Consider the following 19,589-nt stretch of genomic DNA (forward strand, 5'->3'; position numbering starts at 1 on the left):
CGGCATTCTTTGTACCTGCATACCAAGTGGGAAAAGCTTTTAAACTCGGCCATTTCACAACATCCACAACAGAAGAACTCTATGCAACACTTTGTGCTTTACGCTTCACATGTTTACAGCCAGGCCCACTTCGATGGGTAGTTATCAGTGACTCACAGCCCTCATTAGTTTCTTTAAAAGGAATCAGCTTGGGCAACAAAGCTAGTGAGCTCGCATATGAAATACAGAGGACGTACGCTATAGCAAAAGATTTAAACCACACCATGATGTTTCAGTGGGTGCCAAGCCACTGTGGAATCACAGGAAACGACATAGCTGATCACATTGCACATGCAGCACATCAAGAAAATAATATATCACTGCTACCTCTATCAATGAGCGATGCACGGTGTCTAATAAATAAGCTCAGCTGTCAACTGTCTAAGAGAACCTGGTTCGAAAATGGTACGCAAAACTCTCTGTTGTATAACGTTGATCCCGGTATAGAATTTAATATTCCGTTAAAGGTTAGCCGATCGGTATAAACAGTCACCCATAGGCTTTGACTTGGTACAGCCTATACGAAGGCTTTCCTGTATAGAATAAGGGAAGCTGGAAGTCCTACCTGCTCATGTGCAGAAGCTCAAGAAGACGTGGAGCACATTCTTCTGCATTGTAAAAATCTTGATGTACCTCAAAAGAACCTTTTTCAAAAACTCCATTCTTTGAATAAGCGGCCTCCATCAATTGCGAAAATGTTGGGTCCACGGCCAAAAGGAAAGCTAAAAGCCACTGCAGCGCGTGCAGTCGTTCACTTTCTGGATTAATCAGAAATAGCTCAAAAGTACTAAACAAAAAACAAAGGCACTTCACTGTGAACCGCGGTATGTATCAAAACAATATTTTCGTGTTTCACAACGATATTTTTGGGAAAACCTTCCTGAAAACAGTTCAGTATTTAAGCGACAAAATCACATTAGACATTTCATTGAACTTTCACGTTTTTGTGTGAACACTTAAATTGACGTGATTACTTGTGTTCTATTACAAACTCAGTGCGGTGCGGACACATTTCTATGCAGTGTGGACCCATTTCTGTGTGGTGTGAACACTCCGTGTTGAAAAACGTGAACTCATTGTGTAAGTTTTGTGCTATGTACATATGTATAGCCTTGTGTTTGCTACAAAATGTGCGATGCCGACTTCTGTGCAAGAGAAGAGGAGTAGCCGGCGCCACGCATTGGCACCAACCTCTCCTTACATGCATTTAATTAAAAAGAAGCAAATAATTTGACAGAGTGTAGTACGTATCCTGCTGTGGGCGGAAGGATCCTCTCGGTGGTGGCGCAAGCTTCCTATTTATGGCTCAAATGGGTGGTAGGCTGGGATAGTCGGTGTAAATGCATAATAATAAACAGCACAAAACAAACATGGCAGAGAAGGACACAGGGAAGCAATTGTTATGTGTAGTTACAGTATTTTGGATTTCATTTGTTTCTCAATGTTTATCACTATTTAATAAATCTAGCGTCAGTGTTGTGATGCTCTGCTTGGGCAGTTTATTTAGCAGATGACAAAGGTACTAGTGCTGGTTGCATTGGTCGTGGTTAAGAGGTTGATGCAAGCATGGGCAATGTCATCAAGAGATTAGCGAGGGTGTTCTAATTAGACGATACTTCGTAGCCACGGCACATAGATGTGCAGGCGTGCTGCTCCTCCGCTTAGCACCCTATCCAACCGCTATGCATCCTTCTGTTTTTGTCGAAATTTCCAGAGTCCTCCACTACGGCGTTTCTCGAAATCTAATAATGGCTTTGGGACGTTAAACCCCACATATAAATAAATAAATAAATAAATAAATAAATAAATAAATAAATAAATCTGTTTTTGTCTTCTTGCTGTCGCCTCCATCAATATCTTATAATCCGCAGCACTACCTCGTTCGTGTAACCCTGTGCCAAAAAGCACTACACAATAAAAAACGCCATCGATGTCGCCAACAGGCACGACGAATGTTCAAGAGCTGTGATTAAAAAAAAAAAAACTCTCTCAATGTAACGGCGTGTGCACTGCGCTTTTACGATTCTTTTTTTTACCATTATTGGTCGAAAAGAGTATACCTATGTGTGTTTGTGGAGGTGGAGTGGATGATCAGGAGACGCACAACTTTCCCGTGATTCATACACACCGAACGGTGCAGGTCCGGTGGCCAGCGGGCTGACCATCAGGTACGGCTGCCGGCCCATTGCCATCCTCGGCTCACTCATGTCGTCGTTCGGGCTGTTCATCAGCATCTACGCGACAGGCATCAAGTTCCTCTATTTCTCTCTTGGATTTATCACAGGTATAACGCATGATGACACCAGCTTTGTTTCGGTCGCAATTATCACACGCTCTTAGGTAAATCCCATCTGGTAAGCACAGTGCGTTTGGCTTCAATGCTCCTCCACTTGGCCTCGAGTGGCTTCGAATAACGCCAGCTCCAATTAGCGCTCGACATGCCATGATTGAAGCAACAAAATACGTCGAGCGTTGCTAGATCTGAATGGTAAATTTGTTTCTTTTTTTCAGCCTAAGTCGACTGCACGCAAATAATAGGCCTGTTTTCACCACGTGGCTGCGCTCTCATGCCCACCAATAAAATTTGTTTTCTTGAATCGGGAGTTAGCTTTTGCGTGCCCTTTCGCCTTTTGGTTTTGAAATCACAGCGGGCGCTTGGACGAAACGGTATTTTCACGTGCTACGCAAGGTCTTTGCTCGAAAGACCTGCGCCGGCATGGGGATACGCACCGAAAACTGGCAAGATGGCTCACTCAATACCAAAAACTAGCCAGAGCGCGCGCTGCCCCAGACCATCTTCTTTCATTCTAGCGGGCAGCCACGGCTCGCACTCTGGGTACTTAGTAAGCAAGTGGCATTATTACGTTTTTTAAAAAAAAAATGCGCATCACTCCGATGCTCTGAAAGCATACAGGCAAGGTCGTAGCAAAACAGTAGACAATACGCGCATTCACGTAAACAAAACCATAAGGCTTATACGCAGTCGCACTACCTCGTGAAGTACGGCTTCAGTGGCACTACGTGCACAATCTCCGAGGGGTGCCTTCGACGCTGTGGCGAGAAGGCCCCGTCAGGGGCTACCTCGTAGTTCACATCGTCACGCGTCGCAACACTTTGTATGGTCCAAAGAAGCGACTGAGCAGTTTTTCTTACAATCCCTGGCGTCGGACTGGAGCACACGTCAAAACTTGATCGCTTGGATAGTAGGCAACTTGTCCATGGCGAGCGTTGTAGCGGCAAGTGTCTGTACTATGCTGGTGCATGATGTGTAGGCGTGCTAACTGGCGTGCTTCTTTGGAGTACTGGGTAAGCTGCGCAGCATCAGGCGTAATCAAAGTGTCGCAAATGTGTGGAAGTATCGCATCCAGCATGGTCTGGACTTCATGTCCATAGGCAAGACAGAAAGGCGTGAATCGCGTAGTGTCCTGGTCGGCAGTATTGTACGCGAATATGACGTACGGTAGCACCTGGTCCCAGGTCTTTTGCTGGACATCTACTTACATGGATAACATGTCAACGATGATTTTGTTGAGCCACTCTCTTAAGCCGCTCCTCTGCGGATGATATGCTGTGGTCTTGCGATGGCTCGCGCAGCTGAGCTCGAATACGTCAATGCTCTTCCTCTGTCTGTCATTACGCACGACGGAAATATTTTAAATATATCAAATATTTGAAATATTCCATATATCACCCACTCTCAGAATTACTGAAACAGGGCATGTACGCTTTACCACATGTATGATCTATTTATTGTGAAACCTTTACAAACTCTTCGAGCAGGCATTTCCTCAGATTTTCTAGTAAGTGATTCATTTAGAGAGTCAGATGTGATTTTACAATGGAAGGGCGCATGACCTGCCGCACGAAATAGGTAATTACCGAGATAATCATGCGACAACGAACTTCATCAAACGCAGCCACGACCAAAGCGATGTGAAAACGGACCTGCCACGGGAGTGTACGCAACGCGCCGGTGAGCCAGAAAAGAAACAGCAATTTATCAGTGAAAGCGACTGGGAGTCCACCAATCGTTACCAGCTGTAAACGCACTGTGTCCATCGGTTTTTAAAGCTAGCAAGTCGAACGACATTCCCAGGGCATACGCTGGGGTAATTTAATGAGAGAAACATTCACAGATTAAACTTGTGGACACAACCAAGTGGTACTTGTGAGAGGGCTAAATGATCGCAGAAATTTTGAAGCTTCCCGCCATTTTTCCTGCAGCATTCAAATTTCTCGCTAACTATTCATCACTTGGCACTTGAGTGGAAAATGTAAAATTCGCCTGTAAAGACACAATATGATTGAATGATGCAGTGGAGAAGCTTTTAGTATTCATAAAACTAATTATTGTGTACACAGTGGTCGTTTTATATGTGCGAATTTAGAATAACTCCAGAGTACAAAAAATAGGGATCGCAAACTTTCTTTGCGAAATGCTCTGTTGAAATTACTTGGTGTAAGGGAGCCCACGTCCTATGGACTTCAAGTGCCTCAATGTAAAGACGACGAAGTTTTGCGGAGTTTTAGGGTGACCACCTAAAAGTGTATAAAACAACCAGCAGAGTTTCTATCGTAAATGATGTACCTTTATTCACTATGTGATGCCGAGTGATTTTTCCAATTTGTTTAGCCACTGTCCTGAAAAATGTTGAAGACAAGTCTTGGCTACCAATCTAGTTGGCAGCATATTTGTTCAGAATTCAAAAAAAAAACTCAACCTTTCCTGAGATTTGCTGCCTCTGTCCTAGGCACTGGATTCGGTTTCACGCTCTTGCCGGCCATCGTGTGCGTTACGTCCTACTTCGACCGCCGCCGCTCCCTGGCAACCGGCATCACCGTGTGCGGATCGGGCGTCGGTACCTTCGTCATGGCGCCACTCATCCAGGCACTCTTGCGCAATTATGGTTGGAAAGGGACACTCATCATATGCTCAGGCCTCAGCCTGCAGGTAAAACTGTTTTTTTAGTCTTATCGTGAACAAATTAATTGTGTGGCTGTCGAATTGAACAATAATACATTAGGAAACCCTGCAGTTTCGCTATGAAATTTGCGATATAGCCTGCCAAATATTGTCATCGCTCACATCACACAAAGTCGACAAAGTGGTGAGTGTAGCAGCTTGCGAAGAAGTAGAATAGATGTGATGGTGAGAGCATAGGTAGGTCGACTAGGCTCGGTAAGATACGACAGCTCATGCTCAATGAATTAATGCAGGGCGGATGACTCAACGGAGTACCCAAGCAAAGCATTAGGGTGGTGGGCGCTACTGAATGATGTATAATTAACGAAATGAGCAACAATACAAAAACGGTTGCTGGTTCGGTGTTTCTCCATAAGTTGTGCCAAACCTGGTCCAAGGTGAGCTGGTGCCTGTTTTACAGGGAAATTCGTTGCCACAACAAGGGCCATATTTGTTGCTCTAGTTGTCGACCGCCGCCACCGTCGACATCCCTGTCCATGCTCGATATCACTCCAAATATCCCAGGATGAGACGGGGTTCAATTTCGGGCTCTTTTTGTGGAAGCCCAGTTTTCTACCACAAAGACATGCAAAACTCTTTTGCGAGAAGACCTTCACAAAGGCGTCCGGTCGGGAAGGAATACGCAAAACAATTCGGCAGATTCAATAAGAATGTATGTCATGCGAAGTGTGTAGAGGGGAGGTGACTGTGGTGCAATTTTATTGCGATAGTTATTGCCATGTTACACCGTAACTGCAAGCTGTAGATAAGAGCACACAAGGACGTCATGGTAGATCGACCAACGGCAATATGACTTTATCGACTCTACCGAAAGGTCATCTCCGTCCTCTTTTGAACAGTGGCACATACAAGGCTGCAAGCATCTATAGTAACAATACTTGCATATCTTGTACTAGTGGCATTAACCACCTTCCTAAAGAACTTCTAGATGTCACAACCTAATTACGAGAAGAAGACAAAACACACAAAGTTACCAGTACACAAGAGGGTGTTCACGATCCCTGCAAGTCTACAAGAGGGACTTTGACGAATAGTCAGCGTTGGTAAAACAGTTTCATTCTCGAAGCATGGATAACGTGTGGCCGTTGAAAACGGCGGGAGTTACGAGCCTTGTCCTCGCCAAGAACTTCGTAATGAATTTCGCTGAGATGACAATGAACTCTATAGGGACCATAATAGTGGTTTAACAACTTTTCCGACAGGCCCAGCTGTCGAATGGGAGTCCACAATCATACCCGTTCTCCAGGTTGGAAAGCGACTTCGAGATGACGAGCGTTGTACCACGGCGAATCAATGCGTTGTTGCTTATTGATTCGTTTGACTGCAAGCTTGTGAGGTGCGTCCGTGAGTCTGATGAATCAGTTTGTCTTGACAATAATATGGTGCCTGTCGGGTAGCAGCATGACATCCAGCATTGTAGTGACCTTCCTGCCGTGAACAAACCGGAATGGTGTGAACCCAGTTGTTTGCTGCACAGCGGTGTTGTAAGTGAACATGACATGGGGGAGGATGTCATCTCAGTTTTTGTGGTATTGGTCAACGTACATGGATACCATTTCGGCCATCGTCTTGTTTAGTCGCTCTGTGAGGTCCTTGATTTTTTGGTGGTATGCAGTAGTTTTTCGATGCGCTGTTTCACTAAGCTGCGTGACGTCTTGTATCATCCGGGCGGCAAAATCTGTGCTACGATTAGTTTTTAGAACTGCTGGTGCTCCATGACGAAGGATGATGTTCTTCATAAAAAAGTCGGCAGTCGCGCTCACGGTACCACGTAGAAATGCCTTCGTTTCGTAGTAGCGCGTCATGTAATCAGTAGCGACCACAATGCAGCGGTCACCGTCATGAGACTTGGGGAAAGGTCCGAGCAGATCCACCCCGAAGTCTTGGAAAGATTGTGTTGAAGGAGCAACGGGCTTCAAAAAGCCGGCTGAGCGCTGATGTGGGGCTTCACAGCACTGGTACTCGTGACACGTTTTCAAGTAATGCTTCACGTCTCAATTGAGCTTAGACCAGTAGTAGTGTTGTCGAACTCAGTGAATCACAAGTGGCCGTAGAAAGGCTCATTGTGACAGGCAGACGAGACATCGGGGCGTAACCCTGGCGGGACGACGAGCAGGTGCTCGTCCAAGGGTCGAAGTTTAATTTACAGAGGATATTGCTGTTGTAGTGGAGCATACGCACCAACGCGTATGCGCCTTCGGAAGACAACGAGAAGCCCGTGCTCTGATTGCGCGAGAACCTGTGCCGCCTTTGCCAGACTTGCTGTTCGCCCATTTTCCGTCGCGACCTCGTTGCGACTCCTCTGTTCTAATAAACATCATCGCATTTGGTGGAGGTGCTGAGATCCCCAAGCAGACCTGGAGCTCCGCTCTCGCAAGTTGGCCGAAAGACTACCGTACAACATGACTGACGCAGTCGCCAACCAGCCCATCCCAGCACAGCCAGCACCATCGGCTGCCCCGTCGACCTGCCCCGGTGCTACCCGTCAGCGGGACCCACCAATCTTCAGCGGCAGTGGTGAGCAAGACGTCGAAGACTGGCTCTCTTTGTACGAACGCGTGAGTGCCAGCAACAAATGGGACAACGACTCCAAGCTTGCCTATGTCATCTTTTACTTGGCTGACGTCGCCAAGCTATGGTTCACCAACCGCGAAACCGCCATCGCCAGCTGGTCCACCTTCAAGACCCTCGTGACCGAAGCGTTCGGCCGACCAGAGGTCCGCAAGCTCCGCGCTGACCAGCGTCTGCGCCACCGAGCCCAGCAACCTGGTGAGACCTTTACTAGCTATATTGAGGATGTGCTCGACCTCTGCAGGCGTGTTAACTCATCCATGCCTGAAGAAGACGAAATTCGACATATTCTCAAAGGCATCGAGGATGGCGCATTCCAGATGTTGCTGGCGAAGAGCCCGACCACGGTGGCAGTCCTTGTAAGCCTGTGCCAGAGCTTCGATGAATTGCGTCGTCAGCGTTCCATCGCCCGACAGAGTGTTCCATCACCAGATTCGATCTCGGCCGTCGCACTCGCCAATGGCAACGTTCACCAAGGAACTCTGTCGAACCAGATTAAAGACTTCATCAGGGAGGAAGTCGCCCGACAGCTTTCCCTGCTGCCGCATAGTGACGCGCCCACGACAAGCCTCCCTTCGAATATGCAGCAGGCCATACGCACTGAAATTTGCAATGCACTCCCTACAGTTCCGGCCTCTTACCCGTGCACTTCGGTGCCATCTGATCTCTCAACTGCTGGCTACGCACCAACTGCGCCGCCTTCACCTCTCAGCTACGCAGCTGTGGTCGCGCGGCCCCCACCGCATCCAGTCGCCTTATCGGCTCCACCTCCTCCGGCCTCGCCTCCAGTCTACAGGCCCCCACCTCGCTTTTTCCGTCCATCTAATGAGTGGCGCACCCGAGACAATCGTCCCATCTGCTTCGCGTGTGGCATCGCTGGCCACATTGCACGCTTCTGCCGCCGCCGTCCCACGCCTGCGCACGCATACTTCGGAGCTCCTACCTACGCACCGCAGCAGACCACCACGTCTGCATATGAACAGAGGCACTCCGACTCGGATCGCCACCCATCGACTGCTCGTTTCCCATCACCTCGTCGCCGATCGCCATCGCCTATGCGTCGTCGACCACCTCTTGAGGAGGGAAACTAATCAGTGCAGTTCCGGAGGCAAGAACTGCAACTTGTGCGCAATTCCCAAGGCCTCCATTTTCGCCGCAAAATGTTGTTGATGTCGATGTTGAGGGAGTCGCCACATTAGCGTTAATTGATACCGGGGCCGCTGTTTCTGTGATGAACGCAAACTTTTGTAGGAAACTGAAGAAAGTGACCACATCTCTCAGTGGCTTGGTGCTGTCCACGGCTAGCGCGCAACGCATTCATCCCTCGGCTGTGTGTACGGCGCGCGTCGTCATCCGAGACGTTTTGTACGTCGTACAGTTTTTTGTTCTACCATCTTGCTCTCATGACCTTATCCTGGGTTGGGATTTCTTATCACGTCATGAAGCTATCATCGATTGTTCCCGTGCCGAAGTGTCCCTTGTGCCAACATGTGAATTTCCACCACCCGACCGCTCTCCTCTGCTCTGCAAAGTCATCGCTGATGACGACATCACCTTGCCTCCTGAAGCTTCGGTCCCTATTAGCCTTTCATGTCTGGCGCAACCTGACGGCACGGTGGTGTTTACGCCATCTCCGGTTTTTACTGAACGCAAGGGCATCGTTCTCCCATTTGCTGTTCTTACAATTGCGTCTGGTTTAACCGTAATGCTGGTCACCAACCACTGCAACTACCCCATTGGCTTACTTCGTGGTGAAACGTTAGGATATGTGCAACCTGTCGACCATATCGATGATATTATTCTTCCCGACGAAACGCCATGTGACATTGCTGCAATCACTCATGCGTCTGAGCCATCAAGTTCGCCAGCCTTCGACAATGCTATCGACGCAGACCTTCCCCTCTCGCATCGCCGCCAACTTGTTGCTCTCCTTAACAAGTTTCGTTCTTTTTTCGACTTTCAAGAACCTGCTTTGGGCCGCACCACGACTATCGCTCATACTATTGACACCGGCTCACATTCGCCTCTGCGACAGCGTCCTTACCGCGTTTCCGCCGAAGAGCGCCGCGTCATTACGGAGCAAGTATATGACATGCTTAAACGTGGAGTCATACAGCCTTCTCAAAGCGCTTGGTCATCACCTGTGGTTCTGGTCAAGAAAAAAGATGGCACCGTGCGATTTTGCGTGGACTATCGCCGCTTAAACAATATTACGAAAAAAGATGTCTACCCGCTACCACGAATAGACGATGCTCTTGACTGTTTACAAGGCGCCGAGTACTTTACATCTTTGGATCTGCGTTGTGGGTATTGGCAGGTGCCAATGGCTGAATGTGATCGCCCTAAAACAGCCTTTGTAACACCGGATGGCCTATATGAGTTCAAAGTCATGCCATTTGGGCTCTGCAACGCGCCTGCCACATTTGAGCGCATGATCGACACCATCTTGCGTGCCCACAAGTGGAAAACCTGCTTATGTTACCTGGACGACATCGTAGTCTTTTCATCTGATTTCCCGACACATCTTGCTCGCCTCCACGAGATTCTGACGTGTCTAACTTCTGCAGGCCTACAACTTAACTCCAAGAAGTGCCACTTCGCAGCACGAAAACTAACCATCTTGGGACATGTCATCACCAGAGACGGTGTTCTTCCGGATCCCGATAAGCTTCGAGCTGTCGCTGACTTTCCGTTGCCCACATCTCTGAAAGCCCTAAGAAGTTTCGTCGGTCTCTGCTCCTACTTTCGTCGCTTCGTGCGCAACTTCGCGTCCATCATCGCACCTCTCACGAGTCTGCTTTCCAACAGCAAAGGCATATCTGCATGGTCACCTGCATGTGACGACGCATTTCGCCAGCTCCGCCGCCTGCTGACCTCACCACCTATTCTTCGTCACTTCGACCCTGCTGCGGCCACAGAAATTCACACCGATGCAAGTGGCATCGGTCTTGGTGCAGTTTTGGCACAACGGAAAGGCACCCAAGCTGAATACGTAGTCGCCTATGCAAGTCGCGCTCTCAAGAAGGCTGAATTGAATTACTCCGTGACAGAGAAGGAGTGTTTGGCCATAATCTGGGCGTTGACGAAGTTTCGCCCGTACCTTTACGGCCGTCCTTTCGACGTGGTCACAGACCACCACGCTCTATGTTGGCTGTCCACCTTGAAAGACCCGTCCGGACGCCTGGGGCGTTGGGCACTTCGATTGCAGGAATACGACATCCGTGTCGTATATCGTTCCGGTCGCAAGCATGCGGATGCCGATGCACTTTCGCGATCACCATTAACACCAGATGTGGCTTCTCTGTCTCCCCCTTTTACCACCTTGTCACCGCTCGACACGACTGACATGCTTTCGGAGCAGCGTAAAGACCCACACCTTGCCTTGTTAGTCGACTACCTTACCGATCCGTCTGCTGTCCCCTCCACGAGAGCGCTACGCCGGCAAGCAGCCCACTTTTCCTTACGAGACAACATTCTGTACCGCCGTAACTACATGCCTGTTGGTCGGAAGTGGCTCCTTGCTGTCCCAACTCATATGCGCTCTGACATCTGCATGAATTTCCATGCAGATCCCCAAAGTGCTCACGCAGGTGTCCTGAAAACCTACGAAAGGCTGCGCCAGCGCTATTACTGGCGAGGAATGTATCGCTTTGTGCAGAAATACGTTCAGTCTTGCACCACTTGCCAACAGAACAAGACACCTCCGCGGCACCTTACTGGCATGTTACAGCCGCTCCCGTGCCCGGCTCGCCCATTCGACCGCGTGGGTATAGACCTCTATGGCCCCCTCCCATATAGTATCTCTGGAAACCGGTGGATTATTGTCGGAGTCGATCATCTGACACGCTACGCTGAGACTGCAGCTCTACCGGCAGCGACCGCCCACGAAGTTGCACTCTTCATTCTCCGCAGCTTCATTCTACGCCATGGTGCTCCGAGGGAATTACTCAGTGATAGGGGTCGAGTGTTCCTGTCGGAGGTCATCCAAGCTATCCTCGCTGAATGCAACATTATCCACCGGAAATCTACCGCATACCATCCACAGACAAATGGTCTTACTGAGCGGTTCAACCGCACACTTGGCGACATGCTGAGGATGTACACCTCCTCCGACCACACTAACTGGGACGCTGTATTGCCCTTTGTTACCTTCGCTTATAACACCGCGACGCAAGCGACTACCGGTTTTTCCCCGTTCTTTCTATTGTACGGCCGCGAACCTTCCCACCCACTCGACACTATACTACCGTATCGCCCTGATGCATCTGAGTGCTCCCCGCTTTCGGAAGTCACCAGATACGCTGAAGACTGCCGACAGTTGGCTCGGTCTCTGACAAGTGAGGCTCAAGGCCTACAAAAGACTCGACACGACGACGCTCACCGCATAGCTCCTACATTTCGTGCTGGCTCCCTTGTGTGGCTTTGGGTGCCCCCGCACGTTCCTGGCCTGTCTTCTAAACTTCTGGCCCGGTACCATGGTCCCTACCGTGTCATTGACGCGACCTCCCCGGTGAATTACGTCATCGAGCCATTAACACAATCGCCAGATTTGCGCCGTCGAGGACGCGAGACCGTACACGTCGACCGTCTCAAGCCCTACTACGACCCCCTCATTGTGCCTACTCCCTGAGTCGCCACGATGGCTACCCTTCACCCCGGGGGTATTGTAGTGGAGCATACGCACCAACGCGTATGCGCCTTCGGAAGACAACGAGAAGCCCGTGCTCTGATTGCGCGAGAACCTGTGCCGCCTTTGCCAGACTTGCTGTTCGCCCATTTTCCGTCGCGACCTCGTTGCGACTCCTCTGTTCTAATAAACATCATCGCACTGTGAACGCAGAACGATGATTGCAAGCGCGCAAACGCTGGTTGTGGATGCGGACTGGGGCCTTCAAAATATTCCATAAATTGTCGAAGCTCAGAATCGTTCTTCTGCTGTTCAGCCAAGTCGGGTACACTAATGAAAGAGAGAAAATTGCCTTCGAGATTGTGAAAAACTGGCGTTGTCGTAAGGGCAGCTCGGTAAAATCAGTCCACGTCAGTATGCCTCCGGCCAGATTTGTACAAGACTGTCCAATCGAACTCCTGAAGGCGTCAGCTCCACCTGGCCAGACGTCCGGAAGGGTCATTGATGTTCGCAACCAGAAGAGTGCATAGTGATCGGTAACAACTCTGAACGGGCGATCATACAGGTAAGGTCTGAATTTAGCTATTGACCAGACAACAGCTCGGCACTCCTTTTCAGTGGTGGTGTAATTCGCTTGGGTAAATTATAAAATCCGGCCAGCATAAGCAATAGCACGTTCAACACCACCTTGCCCTTAGGCAAGGACTGCGCCAAGACCGATTTTACGGCACCTGTGTGTAGTTCAGGGTCGGAATCTTCGTCATATTGTCCGAGTAAGGGCTGGAGACATTGCTGGAGCTCAGACAAAGCGCATCTTTGCTCAGGGCCTCTCACGAAAGTAACATTATCTTTTGTCAGATGAGTGAAGGGTTCAGCAATGTTCGCGATGTTTTGCGCAAAAGACCAGTAGTATACGCAAAGGCCTAAAAAACGACGCACATCACGTTTGTTGGCAGCTGGTGGAAAATAAGTGACATCCAATGTTTTTTCTGAGTCTGGCCGAATATCATCGTGGCTAACAAGATGGCTGAGGAACTTCAGTTTGTTTTAACTAAAATGGCATGTTTTCTTGTTTCAGTGATAGGCCTGCCATGCGAATTGCAACAAAGACAGAACGACGTCACTGTAAGTGCTGCTCAAACGTTTGTAAAAAGACAACAACATCGTCTAAGTAACCACTTGAGACCGGACAGTACTGTATCCATCATTCTCCGGAATGTTGCAGGAGCAGACAACAAACGAAAGGGTAGCACCTTAAATTCGTACAGACCAGGAGTTATGAATGCTGTTTTTTCTCGGTCGCGTTCATCAACTTTCATCTGCCAGTAGATGCTGCGTAAATTAATGAAGGAGAAATATCGGGCGCTTTGGAGACACTATAGTGAGTTGTCGTTGCGGAGAAGAGGATAAACGTCTTTGTTATTTTGTTGAGTTTGCGGTAATCGACGCAAAATCGAAGAGTGCCGTCCTTCTTCTTTACCAGTACGACGGGGGACGACCATGGGCTGATCGAGGGTTGGATTAGGCGGTCTTCGAGCATCTGCTTCACTTGGGAACGCATTCACTCTTGTTCCTTTTCTGATATTCGGTAGCCGTGCTGGCGTATGGGTCGTTCAGCATGGTCTCTTAAAATGTGGTGCTTTACGGTCGGTGTTTGCTTTCTTTGGATGATGTGAAACAGTCGCTAAACAGCGGAGAATACAGCGGATTTGCTCCATCTGCGCACATGACAGCTTCGGATTGACATCGACTGTAATAGCTGCAGCGGTGTCGTTTTCAAGGTTTGCAGAAATTGGGGCAATCGTTGTACATGGTTCATCATCTATGAGTTCGAAATGAGCGATACTTGTTAGCTTGGCCAGATATTGGAATGCTCCTCTAAAATTGGGGACCAGCAGCTCGGTCATCCCACGTTTAAATTGGATTATGGCGCGGGCAACGCAGATTTGCAGAGTCAAGAGCACCGAAAGGTTTGCTTCAGCGATGCCACTACTGCCATGATCAATGTCGCCCTGTACAGTAACGAACGTGCTGGCTCACGGCGGAAGTGTGACGGTGTCGTCGACAATACGAAGCGCAGTCGTCTGCTGAATTATATCTTTGGTTTCAGGGCATAGTCGTCAGCAAACGTTACGAGGCAGTCTCGAAGATCTATAGTAGCGCCATGCTCGCGAAGAAAATCCATGCGAAGGATAGCTTTCTGGGAGCAATCGGGCAGCACGATGAAAGAAGCAATGAACGTCGAAGATTTGCCGCCTTGCAGTGGATCTCGCGATCGGTGCCTATAGGTGACCTCCTGCTGTCTGAAGCTTTGGTTCGTGCCCCCAAGGAGTCGTAACCTACTCGAGTTCAGCCACGAGCTTAGCGCTGATAACGGAGTAGTCAGTGCCAGTGTCGACGAGAGCAGTTACCTGATGATTGTCGACAAGAATGGCAATGTCAGCAGAAAGGGGTTGGTCGGAAATTAGGGGCGTCTGCTCTAAGGAATCGTCGAAGGTCGGCGGATAGGTCGGAGGAGGATGTTTTGACGATACAACCACGGTACCATCCCCAGAGGCCGCTGATCCCAGTTTCCGCGGCGTGCGCTCGGGGACCTAGCCGATCTTCCCGCAACAGCATAGACGAATGTGGAGCATTGATTCGGGGATGCCGAGCGTCGAGGAGACAGAGAGCGTGATTGACGTCATTGAAGATTTGAAGACGGTAGGCTTTCCAGGTACTCTGTAATAGCGCGGGGTCATTCCGCATCCCGGGGTCAGCGAGTGTCTGGTCGAAATCCAGGAAGGCCCATCTGTCGGAACGAGCACTCCCGGTAAAAGTGACCTGGCTCATGACAGTTGTAGCAAAGTTGCCAACTGTCGGAAGCGCAGCACACGCTAGATTCTCATAGTGTGGCAGGCTCGAGAAGTGCTGCGCATTCTTCAGGCTGGTTGGTAGGGGGTTTTCATAGTGCGGCGAGCCCGAGAAGTATTGTGGCGTCAGCAGGCTGGTCGATCGGGGAAAATAGCTTGCTGCCGGCGCAGAAGTGCGTACAGCTTTCGCATACGTTCACAGAGGAAGTTTCACTAGCGGCGCCACTAAGAGTCATACCAGCTGCCGTACCTTTTTACGGACGATGTTTGTCAGAGGAGCCACTTGAAGTTGTGAAGACACTGCGCGAAGCTTTTGAAACTTCACGTACAATGCCACGGACTAGCTCAGCAAGGTCTCTCACGCTCATGATGACAGGTGTTGCCAAGGGTGCTGGCAGACATGCAAGGTTGTCCGACCACTCGTGCTGCGAAGACCACTGTCTTGGCATTCGCTTCATCGTTGTCGCTTCACGGAGTGATTCTGCCACGGTAGCTGGTGGGTTTCGCACAAGTCCAGCCAACAACTGCTCTTTGACGCCCCGCATCAGAAAGCGTACCTTCTTGTCTTCCGTAATTCCGGAATCATCTTGGCGGAACAGACAAGACATCTCCTCAACGAACATGTCCACGCTTTTCTTTGGCATTTGATTGCGAGAATTGAGTAGACTGTTGTATATTTCGTTTTAGTTTCGCAAGCATTGCCGCTGGTGGCACCAGGGTCACCTATGTATATAGGCATGGATACGTTTGAGTAAAGGGGATTTTGCGATTGTGTTGGTTACTCGGTCACTTCTTCTGTCGCGTCACACGCCGCCACTTCATTGGCAACGAAGGGCCGATTTCAGGGGAGTGATTTTCGCCAGCGGGTTTACGGCATCATGAGTATGTCGGGACCTGCCCCGCCACCCCAAGTCCTACCCGCACCTGGCCGTCCTGCTGTCTCGTGGCCGCAATGGCTTCGCATCTTCGAGAATTTCTTACTCACTTCAGGTGCCTCGTACTGCACGCCGGATCGCCGCCAGGCCTTACTCCTTCACACTCTTGGCGTAGAAGGCCAGTGCATATTTTACACCCTGCCGCTTCTATCGTCGGAAAACGCTAAGCCCGGTGAGTAAACGGCTAGTGATAAGATACCAACAACTGACAAGGTCATTACAGATACACGAACTAAAGCGTCGTCATACGACACCACAGTCGCAGCTCTGCACACGCATTTCACTACAGCAAGCAAAGCTGTAGTGGAACGGAATTGTTTCAGTAGGCACGTTCAGCAAGCTAGTGAAACCAATAATGAGTACGTTACTGCACTGCGTGAACTTTCTGCTACGTGCTATTTTCCTTCTGTGGATGATTCCCTGCGCGACCACCTCGTTGCGGGTTTATCATCTCTCAGCTAGCGTGAGCGGCTTCTTTTGGAAGGGTCTCGTTTGCTCGAGCTGTAGTCATGGCAGCGCAGTTTGAGCAGGTAACTAACGATCTCCAAGAATTTATTCCTGCAAATCTTGAGCGCATAACTGCTCGTGGATATGCGCCAACGTATTCCCCGCATTCACATGACAGCTCGAAGGCTTCTCGCAACCACCGGACTCGTTGGTACCGCTGTGGTGCATCCCAGCACAATTCTGCCTCATCGCGCTGCCCTGCCAAAAACAAGCGTTGCCATCACTGTGGTATCACGGGTCACTTCCGCTCTTTCTGCGACAAACGACACGTCGCGCCTGTTCGTGATGTAGATAGCGACAATCCATCCAACGAGAAAGTGTTTAGTATTCAGGCTGTAACGACCTCCGCTTGCCTAGCAACCCACGTCACCGTGCTGATTGGTCGTACAGATATAAGTTTCCCCGTAGATTCTGGATCATCCGTCTCTATTTTCTTACATGCCCTTCTTTTTAGGCTGCATTTTGAAGGACAAGCACTTTCTGCCCATAGAGTTTGGCTACTAGACTATTCAAAGAGGCCAATAACAGTTCTTAGTTGTTTCGTCACAGACGCCACACGTTAGCATTGCACGAAATGCATTTTGTTTTATGTCGGGAAAGAAAGCAATGCACTTTTAGGTGTAGGCGTCATCAAGGCGCTCGGCTTCCACGTCGATGGCTCGACGCTGTGGTGCCTGGAAATGACAACGCAGCCTTCTAATGTGGGAGAGGAACAGTCCTCTGACCAGCCAGAAGCACAGCAACCCATTCCACTTCGAACAGAATTAGCTATTGTGGTAGTTAAAAAGAAAGAAAGAGGTATTCGTCTGTGTGTACAGCTTCAACAGGCCGTTGTAGCTGACAGTTTTTCACATCCTCATACAGAGGAGCTACTGCATAATCTAGGGTGGGCAACACATTTTCCTAAGCTAGATCTCACATCCACTTACCACCAGGTCTGGCTTCATCCCGAGAGCTGTGATTTAACGACATTTGTAACACACGACGGCCTTTTTAGTTTTAAACGAGTGCGCTTTGGGCTGTATTCCGCGCCCTCTGCATTTCAGAGTACGAGGTCCAAAGTTCTACAGGGATGCAGCGGCATGCTCCTCTATATTTATTGTATGATTTTCTTTGGGAAGAGCAGAAAATAGCACATAGTAAACCTTGCCACAGTATTCAGATGCATTAAAGAGACAGGACTCAAATTGAACAGGAACTGTGTCTTGGATACGCAGGAACTTGCGTTTTTAGGCCACAGGGTTACAGCAAACGCCATTGTCCCACTGAGAGAAAAGGCAGCTTCTATACAGGACCCACCAGTGCCTACTGACGCATCCGGTCTCCGATCATTTCTTGGACTGGTCGAATACTACGCCAGATTCATTCCAAACTTCGCTGACATTGATGAACCAATGCGTGTTATTTTGATATATAGCCAGTTATTCGTATGATTTGGCGAGGTTTAGGCCAGTTTTAGAGTGGTCACAGATGCACTTGCATCCACCGCTGTACTTCGAATGTTTGTTGCCTCTCTTCCAGTAGTCGTTTCCACTGACGTTTCTGACCACGGGATGGAGCAGTGCCAAAATTGAGGGAGGTAAAGGGACTACACTGTCGCCTTCACCTTTCTATCTCTGTCACTAGCATAGAGGAAGTACTCGGTAGGAAATCAGGAAGCACTTGCGTGTGTGTGGGTGTGCCAGAGGTGGCACGTGTACCTGTGGGGTCATCATTTAACACTCATGCTGATCCCCAGACCTTGGTGACGTTGCCGACAACGAAAGGGCCAGAGAGGCGTCCCATTGCGAGTGGCATTATGGGCAGAGCGCCTATTATGGTATTACTGCACGGTAAAGTACTGCAAAGAGTAAAAAAAATCAAGTAGCAGATGCACTGTCACGTCTCTCCGAGCCATCTTTGCAAGTAGAACTATTGTTCGACGAAGTGCTCTCAGTGTGCGATGTGAATGTGTGCATTTGAAAAGTGTGCGACGCCATTAGCCTGAACCGAAGAAGACGATGACGCTAGGTTGAGCACCTGTGGGCGTGAAGATTTGAAGCGAATAAGGGGCCTCCAAGGAGATTTAAGAGAGCCACGGGAAAAGAATAGCGAAGCCAGGCAGACGTGGCTGAGTTGGAACCTAGTGAAGAAGGTGGCCAGGGCGTGGGAGTAGCGGCCAGCAGAGCTCCTGCATCAAGGTCGCTGCAGGCTCCGGCCTAGACACGGAGCTTCTTTTCGTCGCCTGGCGTGGCCCAGGCTCGTTCTGGTCTTCTGGCGCTGGCCTAAAACGTCTCCGGCTTCGTTGGCGAGCAGCGGTTGCCGAACGCCGAAAGGTCACTGACCTAAACTAGCCCGACGCTTCTTTTCCTGCAAGTCAACGACGTGAGCGTCTCAACCGCATCACCGCCGTCGCTGTTTGCGTGAGTGGGTCCATACCTCGGTGGCAGAGCCTCCGCCGCAAGCACCATTTTCCTCTATGTGGGGATACGGGTTATTTTCTTCTAAACATTTTTTCCTACGCACTGTTTGTGTCTTTTAGGCATGTGTTAGTCCTGTTAACTCCTTTCTACTTTTGTATGATCCGTTCTTTGTTATTTAGTATCTTTTGGCAGTTTCTTAAATATATTGAGCGTTCCGGATTTGTTGGAAACAAATGGTCTCATTGGCTCATTTCTCGATGACGGTTATGTCATCGATTTTCGGTTTACACAAACCTACACGAGAGCTTGCACATTAATTGGCCTTGTGACACAGTTGTCCAAATTTGTGCTCGTATTACCAGAAAGCAGCTTGAACAGGTGCATTTAAACTCTAAAACGCTGCAACAAACCAAGACCTGTATACAGGCATCATGACTCGCCCAGAAATTCTTGCGGGATGAACTGTGGCCTTTTTTTCAAATACACGACCAACTTTCAGTTGTGGACGACTGGATCTTGCGTGACGAACGGCTTGTCGTTCTTGGGTAATTACCGCTGTTCACGAGGCTCATCCTGGACTACTGCGAATGAAGGCACGGCTGCGCGAAAAATATTGGTGGCCAGTGGTGGACCGGGAAGTGAAGCTGTCGATCCAGAGACGCAGCATATACC

General features: G+C 49.4%; 1 protein-coding gene across 1 annotated transcript in view; it reads left to right on the forward strand.

Moving 5' to 3' along the window:
* LOC142765279 (monocarboxylate transporter 13-like) overlaps positions 1-19,589 on the forward strand; it is a 452,218-nt gene that overhangs the window by 26,674 nt on the left and 405,955 nt on the right. Inside the window, exons 2-3 of the mRNA XM_075866021.1 lie at positions 2,180-2,323; positions 4,791-4,990. Coding sequence (XP_075722136.1) covers positions 2,180-2,323; positions 4,791-4,990 — 344 coding nt within the window. The remainder of the gene's footprint in view (positions 1-2,179; positions 2,324-4,790; positions 4,991-19,589) is intronic.

Source organism: Rhipicephalus microplus, chromosome 1 (assembly GCF_043290135.1).
Source record: "Rhipicephalus microplus isolate Deutch F79 chromosome 1, USDA_Rmic, whole genome shotgun sequence".
Taxonomy (NCBI): domain Eukaryota; kingdom Metazoa; phylum Arthropoda; class Arachnida; order Ixodida; family Ixodidae; genus Rhipicephalus; species Rhipicephalus microplus.